General features: G+C 38.6%; 1 protein-coding gene across 1 annotated transcript in view; it reads left to right on the forward strand.

Moving 5' to 3' along the window:
• noa1 (nitric oxide associated 1) overlaps nt 1-12621 on the forward strand; it is a 29645-nt gene extending 17024 nt beyond the window's left edge. The window contains exons 4-7 of the mRNA XM_060840474.1: nt 485-616; nt 3872-3988; nt 8775-8892; nt 11781-12621. Of these exons, the coding sequence (XP_060696457.1) occupies nt 485-616; nt 3872-3988; nt 8775-8892; nt 11781-12025 (612 nt within the window). The 3' untranslated portion in view covers nt 12026-12621. The remainder of the gene's footprint in view (nt 1-484; nt 617-3871; nt 3989-8774; nt 8893-11780) is intronic.
• Nucleotides 12622-16068: the final 3447 nt, after the last annotated feature.

Here is a 16068-nt window from a genome sequence, read left to right on the forward strand (position 1 = left end):
ATTTTCAATGGAACAGACAGATCAGAATTAAATTTAGCGTCTCTTCTGAAAGGCAATTGATCTTTGTCATTGCACTATTGCCTTCATACAAAACTGATTAATCTAGAGTATGTGCTGCTTTTACATAAATGCTAATTCATTTCCAAAGTATTTGCAGGTATGTCCTGTTAGAATGTAGTGGGCCAGGGAATTTAGATGAGCTTGCTTTCTTTGTATCATTCTCAAAGATAAATCCTAAATTTGAAAACCAACATGTTTTCACATGTATTTGGTCAATCTCTAAAATGTTTTTTTGTTCTGGAGGAACATTGTTCTCATAACTTTTCATTTAAAACAATTGTTCTTGAGTGGTAAGCTATTTGTATCAATAGAAATAAGTACAGTAAACAGAGCAACTGGCTGACATCTTGCTAGTGAAATCCATGGGAAATTAAGAAGTGGTACTATTTGTAATTCTCTCATGCAACTCCAATATATTTTGCAGATTTTAAATCTTCTTACAGATCAAGAACTGAAGTCTGTTATGCCATCGTCAGGTATCATTCCTAGGACATATGTGCTACAACCTGGTATGGTGTTATTTCTGGGTGCCCTAGGTCGTATCGACTTTCTGCAGGTAAGGATCTAGAGGTCTCAATAGATCAATAAAACTTTATATATTTTACACAGCATTTTTTAACAAGTTGTAAAATCTGCTGGTATAGGTTGTCACTTGAACCTTTGCCAGTTTTAATGTTGGTACAATTATGAGACAAGCCAATCTACAAGAATCTGAAAGACAGCAGGGTGGTAGAGGCAAGAGACCCTCTGATTCATCTTGTGGAATATGGTGGGAGCTTGCACTCAAAGCTCAAAGGCCAGGAAAGAAGAGACCAAGCTCAAGGATTTCAACAAAGTTGGAAGATTCATTTAACTTTAGGGTGGGAGAGGATCTCCATGATAGCCTGTAGGACCTGTGTCTGCATGGAATATGTCCTTCTCAAAGAGCCCCTGACATATAGCAAAATGCTCCTAATAAAAGTCATTCTGGGAATTGGAAGTGATTCAGTTTGAAAATTAAAAGGATAAGCAGCAAGAAAGTACATCTTTAGATGTTCAGTTAACACTCAGTGTAAAAATCATTTTACAAGTTAAATGTGGATTTCTTATACAGTTTAGAGTACAAGCTACCTCCTGAAATAGTGTTTAGTCAATGTTGGTTACAATAAAAACTTTAAAATATGGAGTCTCACTGTGTGATCCTTCCAGTCAGCTACTAGAAAATTTTCAAATCTTTCTAAAAATTATAGGTAAATGTTCATGACAACATCCCATAAATAACTCTCATGACTTCTCGAAGCTGTATGTTTACAATGATCATGAAGGCTCCAGCGCCAGCTTGAGCAGTAGTATGCTGCTGTTGTGGAGACCAGGACAAGACCAGAACAGCATTTAAGATGTTGACCCTGCTGCCCCAGCTAGTAGTTGTCAGTTCCCATTACAATTTTATTCGGGTCTTTACTTTGGCTCGGATAATCTGGAAATGTTGCCAGTCGGTCAATGTACACTGAAAAATGATGCCAAGGTACTTTGACAATGGATGAGTTTTAGGTCACAAACGTGAACTTAAAATTCTTCCCTGGCCTTTGGGTTATTCAGATAGAGGCCTGAAATTATTGTCTCTTCAGTGTTTGATTTGTTTTCAAACATGGATTTTCAGTAACTATTTCCTCAATATCCTGAAGTTTTTTATTTTGGAAAATGAGGACCAAGTTCAAAAATGTGTGAAGTGCCATGCTTTGTGGGAAAGAGGTCACTTGCATAGATGAAGAGAGAGAGAGAGTGACGACTGATGACTAGGAATTCTCTCCAGGGAATATGTTCTACTCAAAACCATCTGCTGACAGCTACCAAAATGCTCCTATTGACCATCCTCTTAATGGGTGTGCTCAAAGAAAGAAAAGGCCTTTGGGACATAGCTTTTTAAATAATTAGGAGTTTGGTTAACCAACCAGTAAGTTGACTTGGGAAACTGGTGGAAGAAGATTGAAACTAATATAGGGACCACCCTACCCATGGTGTTCTGATGAGGATACCCAACTTGTTCTCTCTGCCTATCACCTAACCACAGGCAGAGTTATCATGAGTTCCCAACATTATCAAAAAGATAATAATGCTGTAGTTAAAGTCTAAATATGTTGATGACAGTGTTGACTTCATAGGCCTCCAAAGCGCAGAGATGAGGTCCTGATCCTTGAGTTTAGATTGAGCCTCAGTGGAGAAAAACAAAGGTTAAAGATTAAGGTCAGTGTGGGAATGGGATGGAGGATTGAAATGGCAAGTGATGAGAACCTCAGTCACAACTACAATCAAAAAAGATGTTCAGCATAGCAGTCACCTAACCGGTCATTTGTCCTTATAAAGAAACTAGATACGAAACACTTCACCTGACAAAGGAGCAGTGCTCGAGAAGCGTGAGATTTAAAATAAACCTGTTGGATTATAACTTGGTGTCGTGTGACTTCTGACTTTGCCCACCCCGTCTTAACACTGGTACCTCCACATTATCGCACAAACATAGTGTGAATTAAATAAAATGGAAACTAGAGGCAAAGTACAGTGAGTCATAAGGTTTGAAAAGAAATAGCCTTAACTGCAAAACTCTCAAATAGGTTCTAAAAGCTGATTTCAGTTTACATATCACATATACTCATGTAAAATTGAACTTTCAAAACCAGTTTTTAGGCAAAATGTTCAGAGATCACCATTTACACGGAATGTTCTTGGAGAACTTATTTTAACTGCAATGGTTACACGGATGGAAGTACCGAGTCAGCACGCATCATTTGGCTTGCGTGGCTATGAACATTTGTAAATTGTGAAACTTATCTTTGCTTCCAACACATCATCAATATTTCATCACAAAGATTATTTTTTCCAGTCCACAAACTTTGAATTGCACGTGGAAATGCCAGTCTATTTGGTAGCATGGTACTGCTTTTACTGCACTCATTCGATGATCTGCAAATATAATGATCCAAAAGAATAGTGCTTCCTCAAAAATCCCATAGAGCCATTAAACTTAAGTCCATTCTCTTACACAGTTACATCAAACTTATGTTTCAGCTTCAAGGAGCTTCTGTAAATTTCCTTACCCTGGGACAGCAAACATTAACATTGGCTGGGCTCAGAATTTGGTGAAAGTTCACAAGTGGAAAATATTATAGGAAAACTATTTTAATGAACAATGAATTGAAATGTGAAAAATTAAGGATTTTTTGACTGAAGATTGAGATCAGCCTTTACACTGGATTGATCTAATTGACTAGAGCTAATGAGCCCTTTGTGGTGATAAATGTAATAGATGTTTCCAGTTTTGAGTTTGTAATAGTGCTGGAAACCATTCTTGGCCAAGGTGAGATTGAAACGAATGTTTGAGATTGCTGCTGCAGCAAACCTTTAGCTATCATCTTTTGAACTATAACTTGTAGTTGGTTGTTATGATGGACTCCTTTTTAAAAAAAATTAATAGCGGAAAACAAAATAAGGATAAAAGAGCTACATTTTAGCTTGTTTAATTTGTATTGCTTTTCTTCATGTTCAGCATTGTTGGCTGACAAAATTGCACGAGTGTAGTTCTTACAACCTGAAGCTGATATGTGAAATCCAACTTTTCTATCACCCCAAAACAACAAAAATATCTGGTTGGCATGGATGAGGTGGACTGAAGGGTCTGGTTTCGTGCTGTATAATTCAATGACTATGTTCTTTTCATAGATACTTTCTGATCTGTTGAATGTTCCCAGAATTCTGATTTTTGTATTGGATTTAAAATTTCTGCAAATTTAGCATTTTTAAGATATGGTTTTTTCACTTTCTTTGCAATATGCAGGGAGAAAGGTCAGCCTGGTTTTCTGTGGTTGCTTCCAACCAGCTTCCAGTCCATGTTACAAGCCTCGATAAAGCAGATTCGATCTATCAGAAGCATGCTGGAAAAGCATTCCTTGCGGTAGGCAATCATTCTATATTGGAGTTTTAGGAAAAAGTATGCAGCTGAAATTTGAACTTTACCATAGATTATTGTCCCTCTTATAATTGTAGTATATGTGGCCAAAATTGTTCTTCCATAATGTTACCATTTTGATAGGACTTTTATTTATGTTGAAGGCAAAATTAAGTCATGAAATACAGACAAATATTTATAAATAAAAGTCCAACATACTTTATCCTAATATTTCACCCAGAACCATCTTCCATATTCTAAATTTTATGATGCATAAATAGGGCGGCATGGTGACTCTGTAGTGCTGCCTCACGGTGTCAGGCACCAGGTTCAATTTCAACTTCTGGTGACTGTCTGTGTGGAGTTTGTCCGAGACATTCTTCCCATGTCTGCTCTGGTTTCCTCCCACAATCCAAAGATGTGCAGGTTTGGTGTTTGGGCATGCTAAATTGTCCACTGTGTTCAGGATGTGTATGTTAGGTGCATTAGTCGGGGTAAATATAGGATAATAGGGTAGGGGAATGGGTCTGGGTGGGTCACTCTTCGGTGGGCTGGTGTGGACTTGTTGGGCCAAAAGGCCTGTTTCCACCCTGTAGGGATTCTATGATGAAGTGGCAATTCAGGCAAAAGCATTTCAAAGCATGAGCTTTTCTTTCTTGTTTCGAAGGTATATTTACTCTTAGAGTTTCGGTTGAAATTTTCGTTATTATTCTTTCATGGAATCTGAGCGTTTTCTGCTTGGCTGACCCTTATTGCCCATCCCTAATTGACTTTGAGGTGGTGAGCTGCTGCCTTGAACTACTGCAGTTCGTTTGGCTTTGAGTGAAGTATCATCTGAACCAGAATCCCACTTCTGAATTAGAACAATTAAAGGTATTGAAGCATATAAGGATATGATACTGATAGGGTGTGGTATGGTGAATGTTGGATGAATTATTTCTCTTGTGGAATAAACTAGAACTTTTAGCACTGTTTAAGGACTCTCTTTAAAGACAGATGACAGTTTGTTTCTCCTGGATGGGAGTTAGTATAAGGAATTCTCTTCCCAAGAAACAGTGGCTCCAATACAGCTATAAAGCTCCCTGAATTAAAAGGCAGACCAAAATGTAGGCAGTACTGCAGCAGCAGTTTCATCAATGCCCTTTACAGTTGTAAGAAGACTTCCCTGCTTTTATACCCCATCTTCATTGAACTTTCTCAAAATGTGCCATTTGTTTCCTAATGAATGCTGCATGCTAACTTTTTATGATGCACGTTTGAGCATACTGAAATCCTTTGGTTTTTCACCATTCTCCATTTAAGTAATATTCGGATTCTTGATTCTCTTTGCCAAAGTTGATGACTTCATATTTACCCACATCATACTTCATCTACCAGATGCCTGTTTACTCTGTCAACATTTCTTCATTCTTTTGTAGGCATTTTATAACCTTCTCATAAACTACCTGGTTTCATAGCAACAAATTTAGATATAATATAGACAGTTGCTTCATACATAAAAGTTATTCATGTAGTTGGAAAATAGTTGAGGCTCTAGCACTGATCCCTATGGCATTCTACCATGCTCAGTCCACTACTGTTCACTCTGCTGACACATGGCTGTGCAGCAAAGCACTGCTCGAATCATAAGACCATAAGACTTAGGAGTGGAAGTAAGGCCATTCGGCCCATCGAGTCCACTCCGCCATTCAATCATGGCTGATGGGCATTTCAACTCCACTTACTCGCATTCTCCCCGTAGCCCTTAGATTCTTGATATCTCGAGGAATTATCAATCTCTGCCTTGAAGACATTTAGCATATTATTAAGTTCACTCTTGACACAACGGTAGTGGGTCTCTTCAGTGGGAATAATGAGTCCGCATACTGAGAGGAGGTGCAGAGGCTAATGGACTGGTGCAGAGACAACAACCTGGCTCTGAACATGGACAAAACTAAAGAGATGGTTGTTGACTTCAGGAAGGCATGGAGCAATCACCCTCTGGAGATTGACAGCTCCCCCCATTCGAGATTGTGTAGAGCACAAAATGTTTTGGCATCCACCTGTCCGTCCGGATAACACAGGAAGCCACACGGATCATTATGTAAAAAGCATGTTTAGAGTTTTTATTTAATTCAATCGATAAAATATGTACAAACACTGGATATTGCTTAAAAATTCATGATATTTTAGAAATAAAATCACTTTTTGGCTAGAGTTTGACTGAACGCTTGCTGTTAGAGCACATGTTGCTCTTATGTGTTCACAGTCACAAACCTTTATCCTCTGGGAGAATAAGTATCACACCACCTTTTTATAAATGTAAGATTTAACTCTTAACTTAATATATATTTCAGACATGACATTTTTATTTATTAAAGCATACTTGCATCTATATTCCTGTTAAAATTTACAAAATGATGCATTAAATGGATGAGGGATATAATTTTCCTAATTCAGTTGAAATGCATGCACAGAGACCTTGAGATAATGCAAACTTTGGATAATTGATGTTTGGATAACCGAGGTTGTTCTGTATATAAATCTCCCTTCCCTCTACTTCCCTGCCCCACCAAAACACCATGAGTTCTCTGGAGTAACCTTTTATGTGGCACTATTAAGTGTCTTTTTGAAATCCACACTTCACCCACTGACTTCCCTTTATCCACCTGCTTGGCTACATTCTCAAAAGACGTTTCTCTCAAATATACTTCCCCTTTCATAATGCTATGTTGATTTTGCATGACTGTAGAATGATTTTCTAAATATTCTGCTGCTACTACAACTTTAGTAATACATTTTAGCATTTCCTGAGTGACACGTTTCAGGCTGACCGGCTTATTTCCCTCCCCCTCCTCCTCCTCCTCCTCCTCCTCCTCCTCTTGCCCCTTTCTGACTAGGGGTGGTACACATGTGGTTTTATAATCCATTGCAACTTTTACCAAATCAAGGGAACTTTGAAAAATTACAACCAATGTATCTACTGTCTCTGCAGCTATTTCCTTTCAGATCCGAAAATGCCAGCCATTGGCTCCGGGACCTATCAGCCTTTACTCCCATTTGTTTCCTAAGTGCTTTTGATTACCTTAAGCTCCTCCCTCCCTTGTACCTTTGGTTTTCTACCATTGGGATTCTTCTACCATGAAAACAAACAAAATATTTGCTCAAAACTGCCATTTTTGTGTTTGAAATATTAGTCCTCAAAGTCATCCTCTGTGGACCAATTTTTAGTTTAGCAATTTTTAAAATGCTTGTAGAAATTGTTGCTATCCATTTAGTATATTTGCTAGTTTACTATCTGTCCAGTGAACAACGAATACAGTGTACTGTGTTGCTTTACATGGAAGAAGTGTTTGAAGCGCTGCAATCCTTAGCTGCTTCATCCTAAGGTTACAAGGGGGATATTCACTGATTGCACAATTTTTTACTACTTATCACAACACCCCAGATAATAAAGCAGCCCATATTCAAAAGTAGCAAGACCGTGACAATAGCCAAGTTTAGGCTAACAAGTGGCATGCAGCATTCATGCTGCAACAAATGCTAGGCAATGACTATCTCCAACAAATGAAAATTTAACCATTGCCCATGAGATTCAATAGCATTACTACCACCGAAACTCCCACTATCGATATCCGTCAGGTTACCATTAGCCAAAAACTGAACTAGCCATATAAATACTGTAGCTACAAGAACAGGTCAAAGGTTTAGAACCCTGCAGCAAATAACTTACCTCCTAACTTGCCAAAACCTGCCCACCATTTACAAGGCACAAGTCAAGAGTGTGATGGAATATTTACAACTGCCTGGATGAGTGCAGTTCAAGCAATACTCAAGATTTGTCATCATCCAGGACAAAACAGCACCACATCTCCAAACATTCATTAGACATTCTTCTGTAGCATTTACGTATAAGATACATTGCGGAAATTGATTGAAACTTCCTAGACTACGTTGTCTAAATCAATGACCACTACCATCTAGAAGAACAAGGGCAGAGGATGCATGTGAGCATCGCCAGTTGTACTCCAGCTACTGGCTGTCATGACTGTTGCTATCATTGAGAGAAATTGTTGTTTCTTTAGTGCTATGGGTTAAACTCTTTGAACTTACTCTGTAATGGTACTGTGGGTCTACATAAACCAAATTGACTGCAGTGGTTCAAGAAGACATCCTGCTACCATCTTTCTCTGTGGTAAATAGTTTTGGGCAATAAATGCTGGCCTAGCCAATAACACTGATGTGCAGTGAATGAATAAAAGAAAACAAGGAGATGTGGCAAGGAGGTGAATCTCCTGCAATCATACGGGAAGGTGTCAGATAGGTTCGTGAAGGGTTTTCTGGTAAATGGCTGCAGTTGAACTATTTTGGTAGTATCCTGATTTAGGTATAGATGTAGATGAATGTGGACACTGAGGTGCTATTACCATTGTGAAAGAGAGAAGAACGTTGGACTTGTGGTTAAGGCGGAAGCAGGAGAAACGGTAACATCCAGGTCATGTGAACTATAGTGGAAGGGAATTTATAGCTGAGAACAGAACATTTTTGAAGCTATAGTATACAAAATAAATTTGTCAGGACAGATTCAACAGACAAACTGGGAGAAGGGGGTGGGATTGTTAAAGACTTAATTGTAAAAAGAGATGGTGGTATAAGCACATGGGAAATCCTTTTGCAGTAAAGGATTTGTAAAGAGTGGAAAGCATTCCAGTGATGCCAAACCAGCCTTCTGTTTGACTGATCAATAAATTTGCATGCATCAAGGGTTTGAAGTGCTAACTGTGCTGACGTGTCCTGTCCCCACTTCTTCTAGGTTCCTATTGGTGGAGAGGAGAGGATGAAAGATTTCCCTCCCTTGGAACCTCAAGATATTGAGTTGTTTGGAATTGGTCCCTTTGAGGCTGTAGCTGACATAAAATTCTCTTCAGCAGGTAGTGTCTTTTACTTAATCAATATATAAAAAAAACAAATTCCAGAAATGGATGCACAAGTAGCCATATCAGGTAATGCAAGTGCAATTTGACTGGCTTGTAATTATATTTCTAAGATTTGTATAATGTATTATGATCCCAGCTAATGTTAGTCCTGGACAAGTCAAATCTCAGACTGAAATCTGGTTTAATTGATCATAGTTATGCATTTATTTAGTGCGGCGATCTTTCATTGAAGCACAAGCACACTGCTACAGTTTTAACAATAAAAGAAGTTTATACGCAAAAGAAAAAGTAGAATAAAATAAACCAAGCTAATTACATAACACAATTTATAATACTGAGAAACACATCATAAAAGTACAATTTTCCATCTACAACTCTTTGCATTCAACCAAACACTTCCATTCTAGAACACTGAAACTAAACTCTACACTGACAAAACCTATTTTCTACCAGTTCTAGACGATCTCCTTTATTCAGGAGAACCTGTTTAACACTAACTTCCAGGACCTCAGTGAACTGAAACCAAAAAGCTTCCTGAGCTATGGGTTTTTGCCCCAAGCAAGAAAAAAAAAATTTTTGATCTTTTACTACAAGTAACCTTCAGTGATTGATGCTCTTCAGTGACTATTTTGTTCACTTGTAGAAGTCTCCCAGTGTTAATGAATTGCCTTTCCTGCTCCAGGAAGTTTTTTTTTAAATCCAGAAATAATTACAAGTTAATCATTAAACCATCTCATACACAGACAAAACCGACGTGTCACTAGTTCAAATTCTAATATAAATAGTACTAATATGTGGATAAGTCACACATTTTGCATCAAACTATGTATAGTGTGACTGTAGCAGAAAGGGGAAAAAAGCCATTCGCCAGGTGAAAATGTCACTTCATTCATGAGCCAATGAATGTATCTGTATAACTAATATGAAGTAAATCCATAAATCCACTGTAAACAACTTAGTTTTTATATAAAACCAGTCACTGCTTTCTCCCTCGAACGGAAAAAAATAATTCCTGATCTTTTAACTGAAAGCAAGCTGATGTTCTTCAACTGTGTCTTGATACATCTCCCATCACAAACTCATCCGTGATTCTGAAGTTTGGAAATTGAGTTCTGCAGCATTTAACATGGCCCGAGTCTCAACCAGTCAACAGAATCCTGTGTTCACAAGTCACCAGTGTCTTTCTGTCCTGATAACCATTTAAAGTAGATTTTTCCTGCTCAATTTGCTTCAGTCCTGGACAGAGGCCAGATCTTACAGCCAGCTACTGCTCTAAGCAGCTGATAGCCTTAGATATACTATTTAAAAATGTGAATTGAGGCAGATAGTTATTTAGTGATAATATTAGTAGCTTATTAATCCAGAAACTTAGGTTATGTTCTGCAGATTCAGGTTCAAATCCCACTAGAGCAGATGGTAGAATTTGAATTTTTTTAAAAAACTGGAATTAAGAGTTTCATGATGATTAATTGTCGGAAAAAACCTATCTGGTTCAGTATTGTCTTTTAAGGAGACATGCTGCCATCTTTATCTGGTCTGGCTTACGTGTGACCGCAGACCCATAATAAAATCTGATTGAAGACCCATAATAGCCTGTTTGATTCTTAACTGTCTTCTGAAATAGCATATCAAGCCACTTAGTTGTAACAATCTCTAGAAAGTCTCAAAGAAATTAGACCAGACAGACCACTTGACATCGACGTAGGCACTGGAAATGTTAACAGCAAAAACAGCCAAATCGTCAATATTCTTGCTCAGCTGCTGCCTGACCTGCTGTGCTTTTCTAGCACCATTCTAATCTTGACAGCAAAAACAGCCTAGAAAACTGTTAAAAGCCCTCCTTACTAACAGCTGGGATTGTGCCAAAATTGGAATAGCTGTCTATCAGACTAATCAAGCTAAAGCATGACCTAGTCATGCACTCAGAATCACATCTTACAGACAAAGTCCCAGGCACTACCATCACCATCCTTGGTCCAGCCGAGGTAGTGACACAGTTGAGAGGGAGGGAGTTGCACTAAGAGTTCTCAACATTAGGTTTTATGATGTGCAGAGTTAATGGCACCAAGTCAAATGAGGAAATGGCTTGCTGATTACCACATTCTGTCCTCCCACATCTGAAGCATCAGTACTCCTTCATGTTGAATAACAGTTGGAAGAAGCACTGGGTGGTAAGGGTGCAAAATATACTCTGGGACATTTCAGTGTCTACCACCAAGAGTAGCTTGGCAGCAACACTTTTTTGGTTGAGCTTGTCAAGTCCTAAAAGACATTGCTGCTAGAATGGGTCTAGGGCATGTGCTGAGGGAACTAAGAACATAGCTGAAAATGTGTTGCTGGTTAAAGCACAGCAGGTCAGGCAGCATCGAAGGAACAGGAAATTCAACGTTTCGGGCCAGAGCCCTTCATCAGGAAACGTTGAATTTCCTGTTCCTTCGATGCTGCCTGACCTGCTGTGCTTTAACCAGCAACACATTTTCAGCTCTGATCTCCAGCATCTGCAGACCTCACTTTTTACTTGAACTAAGAACATACCCAGGAACAAGACCAAGCAATTCAGCCCCTCAAGCCTGCTCCACCATTTAATACAAGAATGGCTGATGTCATCGCAGCCTCAACTCCACTTACCTGCCCACTCTCCACAACCTTTCAACCCATTACTAATTAAAATTCTATTGAAATGTTATGGAGAAATGAGTAATATGTTATAGATTTGAATGCTTTTAAACACAGGCAGACTAATTAACTTTTATTGAAACTAATTTTACCAGAACTAGAAATCTAGCCAGCTATATGGAAGTGACTTTAAGCATGGAAATTCAGACCTTTTGAATAGTTCCAGAATTGAAACAAATGTGTAACCTTTTGTGACTTTTCATCAGGCTGGATTGCAGTGACAGCTCAGTCAGAGGATAAGATTAGGCTTCGGGCCTACACTCCAGCAGGAATTGGCTTAACAGTTGAAAAGCCGCCTCTTCTATCATTCATTGTCAATGTTAAAGGAGAACGAATTAGAAAATCCCCAGCCTATAAACTTAAAAAGATACTACCTGTTGTGGAAAACTTGCGATTATTACCTCAAAAACATGACCTGCTCGAAGAATGGAAGCATACAAGATACTTATGAAAGTCATTGTCCCAGCGTTTGTAAATAAATTACACCAAAGACTGAGTTACTATCTGCTAAGTCCTATTGTATAAATTATTTTTTGGCTGTGAGTTTTGCAAGGAAGTTGACTGCTTAATAATCACAAATCATTCCCTTAATTCCTTTAATGGAGTATTTACTAATTTCCAGTATGTGATTTTCAGTGGAATTATATCTGAAAAGAAGTTTTTTTTTGAGTTGTGCAGTCTGACAGTATTGCAAATAAATGTATATTTAAAATCTCTGATGGGTCATTTAATTCACTGACAAATTCATTTATAATGCCCTGAGCTAAGATTGTGCAAGCCACGACAAGACTAATACTAGTTTTGAATTTTTTTGTTTTGATGATGAGTAATTAATCATTTTACATTTAATTTGTGTACATGTAACTTGTATTGACATGTAGTTTGTAAAATATGTATGAAACAAAATTTGTATCCCAAGGCTACAGTGGTCTCTACAGTAAGTAAACCCGATGACTTTTTTTTCCTAAGTGTTTTTGTTTGATTACAGGCATTGCCTGAACAACTGTTTTTTAAACTTGTACTTTTATAAAATATGAATTGTTGTGATGTAGACTTGTTTGGGCTGTACTCACTAGTTTGCCACAGCTGAGAGTAACAGATCACCAATGGGAAATGGTGAGCAAATCCATATCTTTGTACCTTGAATAACAACATGGTGCATAGAAGAGACCATTCTGTTTATGGTGTTTGAGCTATTTCTTTGGGTGATCTTTCCACTTCATTTCACTACCTCCTCTTAGTTCATAACCAGTTTACTTTTTCTTTTCAGGTATTTACCCAAATTCATTCAAATTTGCTTCTAAATCTGTTTCTATCATCCTTTTTGAGCAGTGGATTCCAGATCATCATCTGGTTCTTTATCCAATCCACTGGTTACCCAACTTTGTCTCTGGGAAATTTCTCATTTATTCTAGATATTTTTAATCAACCTGTCCACATATGTTATGGTACACCTCTGTAGTAAATGATATTTGAACCCAGTTGCTGGCTCAAAGGTAGGGACATCACCACTGCACCACACCACTTATCAAATGCCTTCTGAAAATCCAAATATATTGCATCCGTTGCTTCCCTTTATATATCCAGCTTGTTTTTTTTTATTATTGGAAAATAGTTGAATCTGTTCGTTGTTGTTGTTCCACACTGCTGGAACAGGTAAGGGTGGGAACAGGTCTCCTATCGGAGGTAGGGATACTACCACTGCACCACAAAAGCTCCTTCTCTCCTGCCTATTAATTTCTCAAAGAAATCTAGTACATTTGTCATGAGTAATCTCAGAGTAAAGGGTGGTACCTTTAAAGCAAAGGTGAGTAATTTTCAGAGGGTAGTGAATCTTTTTTATCATAGAATCCCTACATTCGGCCACTCGCAGAAGAGCATCCCATCCCATCCTCGCAACCCTGCATTTCCGTGGTTAATCCACTTGTACATCTTTGCACTTTGGGAGGAAATTACATAGTCAGGGGGAGAATGTCCAAACTTCAGACAGGCACCTGAAGGTGGAGTCTAAGCTAGGTTCCCACAGCAGCAGTGCTGTCAAGAGTAGTCAAGGCTGAGACAGATTTTTAATCAATCAATGAAGAAATCAATGGTTAAGGTTATAAGGCAGACAGGTAGATTCAAGGATGTGTGGTTTGTCCCGTAAGATGTGATCTTCATTTTTCTGTGCTGATCAAATAAAGTTTGGTGGTCTGCTGGATGTACTAGAACCTGCACTTCCATAAGTCATTTACTGTATTCATCGTTCCTGATGCAGTCTCCTCTACACTGGGGAGACAGGATGCCTATTCGCAGAATGCTTCAAAGAACATCTCTGGGACCTGTACTGTGGCTGAACACTTCAACTTCCCTTCCAACTCTGTCAAGGCCTTGCAGGTCCTGGGCCCCTCCATCGCTACTTCCTTACCACCTGACACCTGGAGGAAGAATGCATCCTCCCCATTGGGACCCTCCAAAACCCCATGGCATCCATGTGGATTTCATCAGTTTCCTCATTTCCCCTCCCCCACCTTATCCCAATTCCAACCTTCCAGCTCAGCACCATCCTCAACCTCTTCCACCTGTCCATCTTCCTTCCCACTGATCCACTCCACCCTCCCCCTGACCTTTTACCCCTACCTCTATCCACCTATTGTGCACTAGTTCTCCCCCTAGTCTCTTCCTCTCTCTCCTCTCCCCCCCGCCTCTTTCCCCCCCCCCCCCCCCCCCCCCCCCCCAACACAGTGTGGAAACAGGCCCTTCAGTGAGACCAAAGTCAGATCAGCCATGATCATGTTGAATGGTGGAGTGGGCTCAAAAAGCTGAAGTGCCTACTCCTGCGATTTCCTCTATCTACATCTGCAGCTCAAAACTCCAGATCCTTAACTTGGATCCAAATTCCAGCAAGCTGCAAACATTAATAAGAGGGTTCAATCTGGATCACCTGTGTCCAACAACTTCTTGACATCACTATTGTATTTAATTTATAACTTCATCTAGATTCCCTGCTCTTTATATTTCAATAATGTTCTGCTTTTATGAAAAGAGTTATCAATGTTATACTTGACCAGCACCTTTCTTAAAAAGATAAAAACACAAGACCTAAAACACAATCTAAACAAAGACTGAAGAACTTACTTCGACTTTAAAAACAAGAAATGTTCACCAGTCCTACTCACAATCACCTTTCTTTACACCGTAGCAAGCTGTGGTTTTTGACATTGTTTCACTGATGGTCACAATTCTTCTCGATTCCACTTACCTCTTACTCTGGAGATTTACTTCTTGCAGTAAACCTTAGTTAAAGCACCTTTCTCCACTTTGCATTGAATTCCCATTTGAACCAGGTTTCCAGCAGTATGCTGATTCGGCCCTTATTCTCACTCTGCTAAACTCTTCTGGATGCAGTACTCCTAACTTGATCAGCAGCTTGTCAGAGGTGAGCATCACTAATGTATGTTGGAGAAGACAGAAGATATAATTGGAAAAAGTGACCACAGCTGCCAGAATGTCACTTTATATATGATTGAATGCCATTAGAGAATATAGTGATTTATTAGAACAACAGGGACGAGGAGCTTCAGTTAAGTGGCTGGGGTGAAAAGGCAGATTCTTCGCAAAATTATTATTGTTCCCAAAAATCAGATTTATAAAGGGCAACTTTCCATAGTCCACTATATGAAATGATTGGCAAAAGAACAAGAAATTATTTAAGGATTTTCTTTTAGAAAATGAGCTGTTCTTATCTGGTGTACACTCTGATGGTGCGATGGAAACAGATTCATTAGTAACATCAAATATCGATCCAGAATATCTTCTGGAAGTTAAAAACTGCATTTAGGAGGGGGGGGGAGCAGCAGAGTAGGACTAATTCCACAGTCCATTAAAGAATCAGCTCCATTAAAGAGATGGCCATGACAGCTGAGGACATTAGAAGAATAAGACAGAAACAACATCTAAATAGTATATCTTAAGGAAATTACAGAATATTGGAACTTGAAAGATGTAACATGGAGTTGCAGAAGACTGCAGTTGATTGAAGTTAGAATTGATTCCTTCAATGTGAAATCTGCTTCACTCCACAAATGCTGTCTGACCTGTTAAGTGTTTCCAGCATTTTATTTTTTGTTAATAAAGTAAATCTAAGCATTGTGTAAGAGTAAACATTCAATTCTTATCAATTTTAATGAACAGCAACAATACCAATGAATCCTGTGATTGGACAAAAGCATAATGTTTACCATGATTTGATCCAATTGCACAAAAACAGAATGAATCCAAGAAATGCACAACATTTACTCCTAGAACAATCTTTATTCAGCATTTGTACTACTTTTAAACTGGCTATAGGGAAGTAGATCATTAACAACTATGACAAATTGTAATCAGGGCAATTTACAAAACACATTTACTTAACAATATTTTAAAAGTGAACTAAATTGACCTATAATTGCCAAAGGTTCAGGCATCTAATTCTTGAGCCATAGGACTTTGTTGTGTAAGGGAAAGATCACA

Source organism: Hemiscyllium ocellatum, chromosome 2 (genome assembly GCF_020745735.1).
Source record: "Hemiscyllium ocellatum isolate sHemOce1 chromosome 2, sHemOce1.pat.X.cur, whole genome shotgun sequence".
NCBI lineage: Eukaryota > Metazoa > Chordata > Chondrichthyes > Orectolobiformes > Hemiscylliidae > Hemiscyllium > Hemiscyllium ocellatum.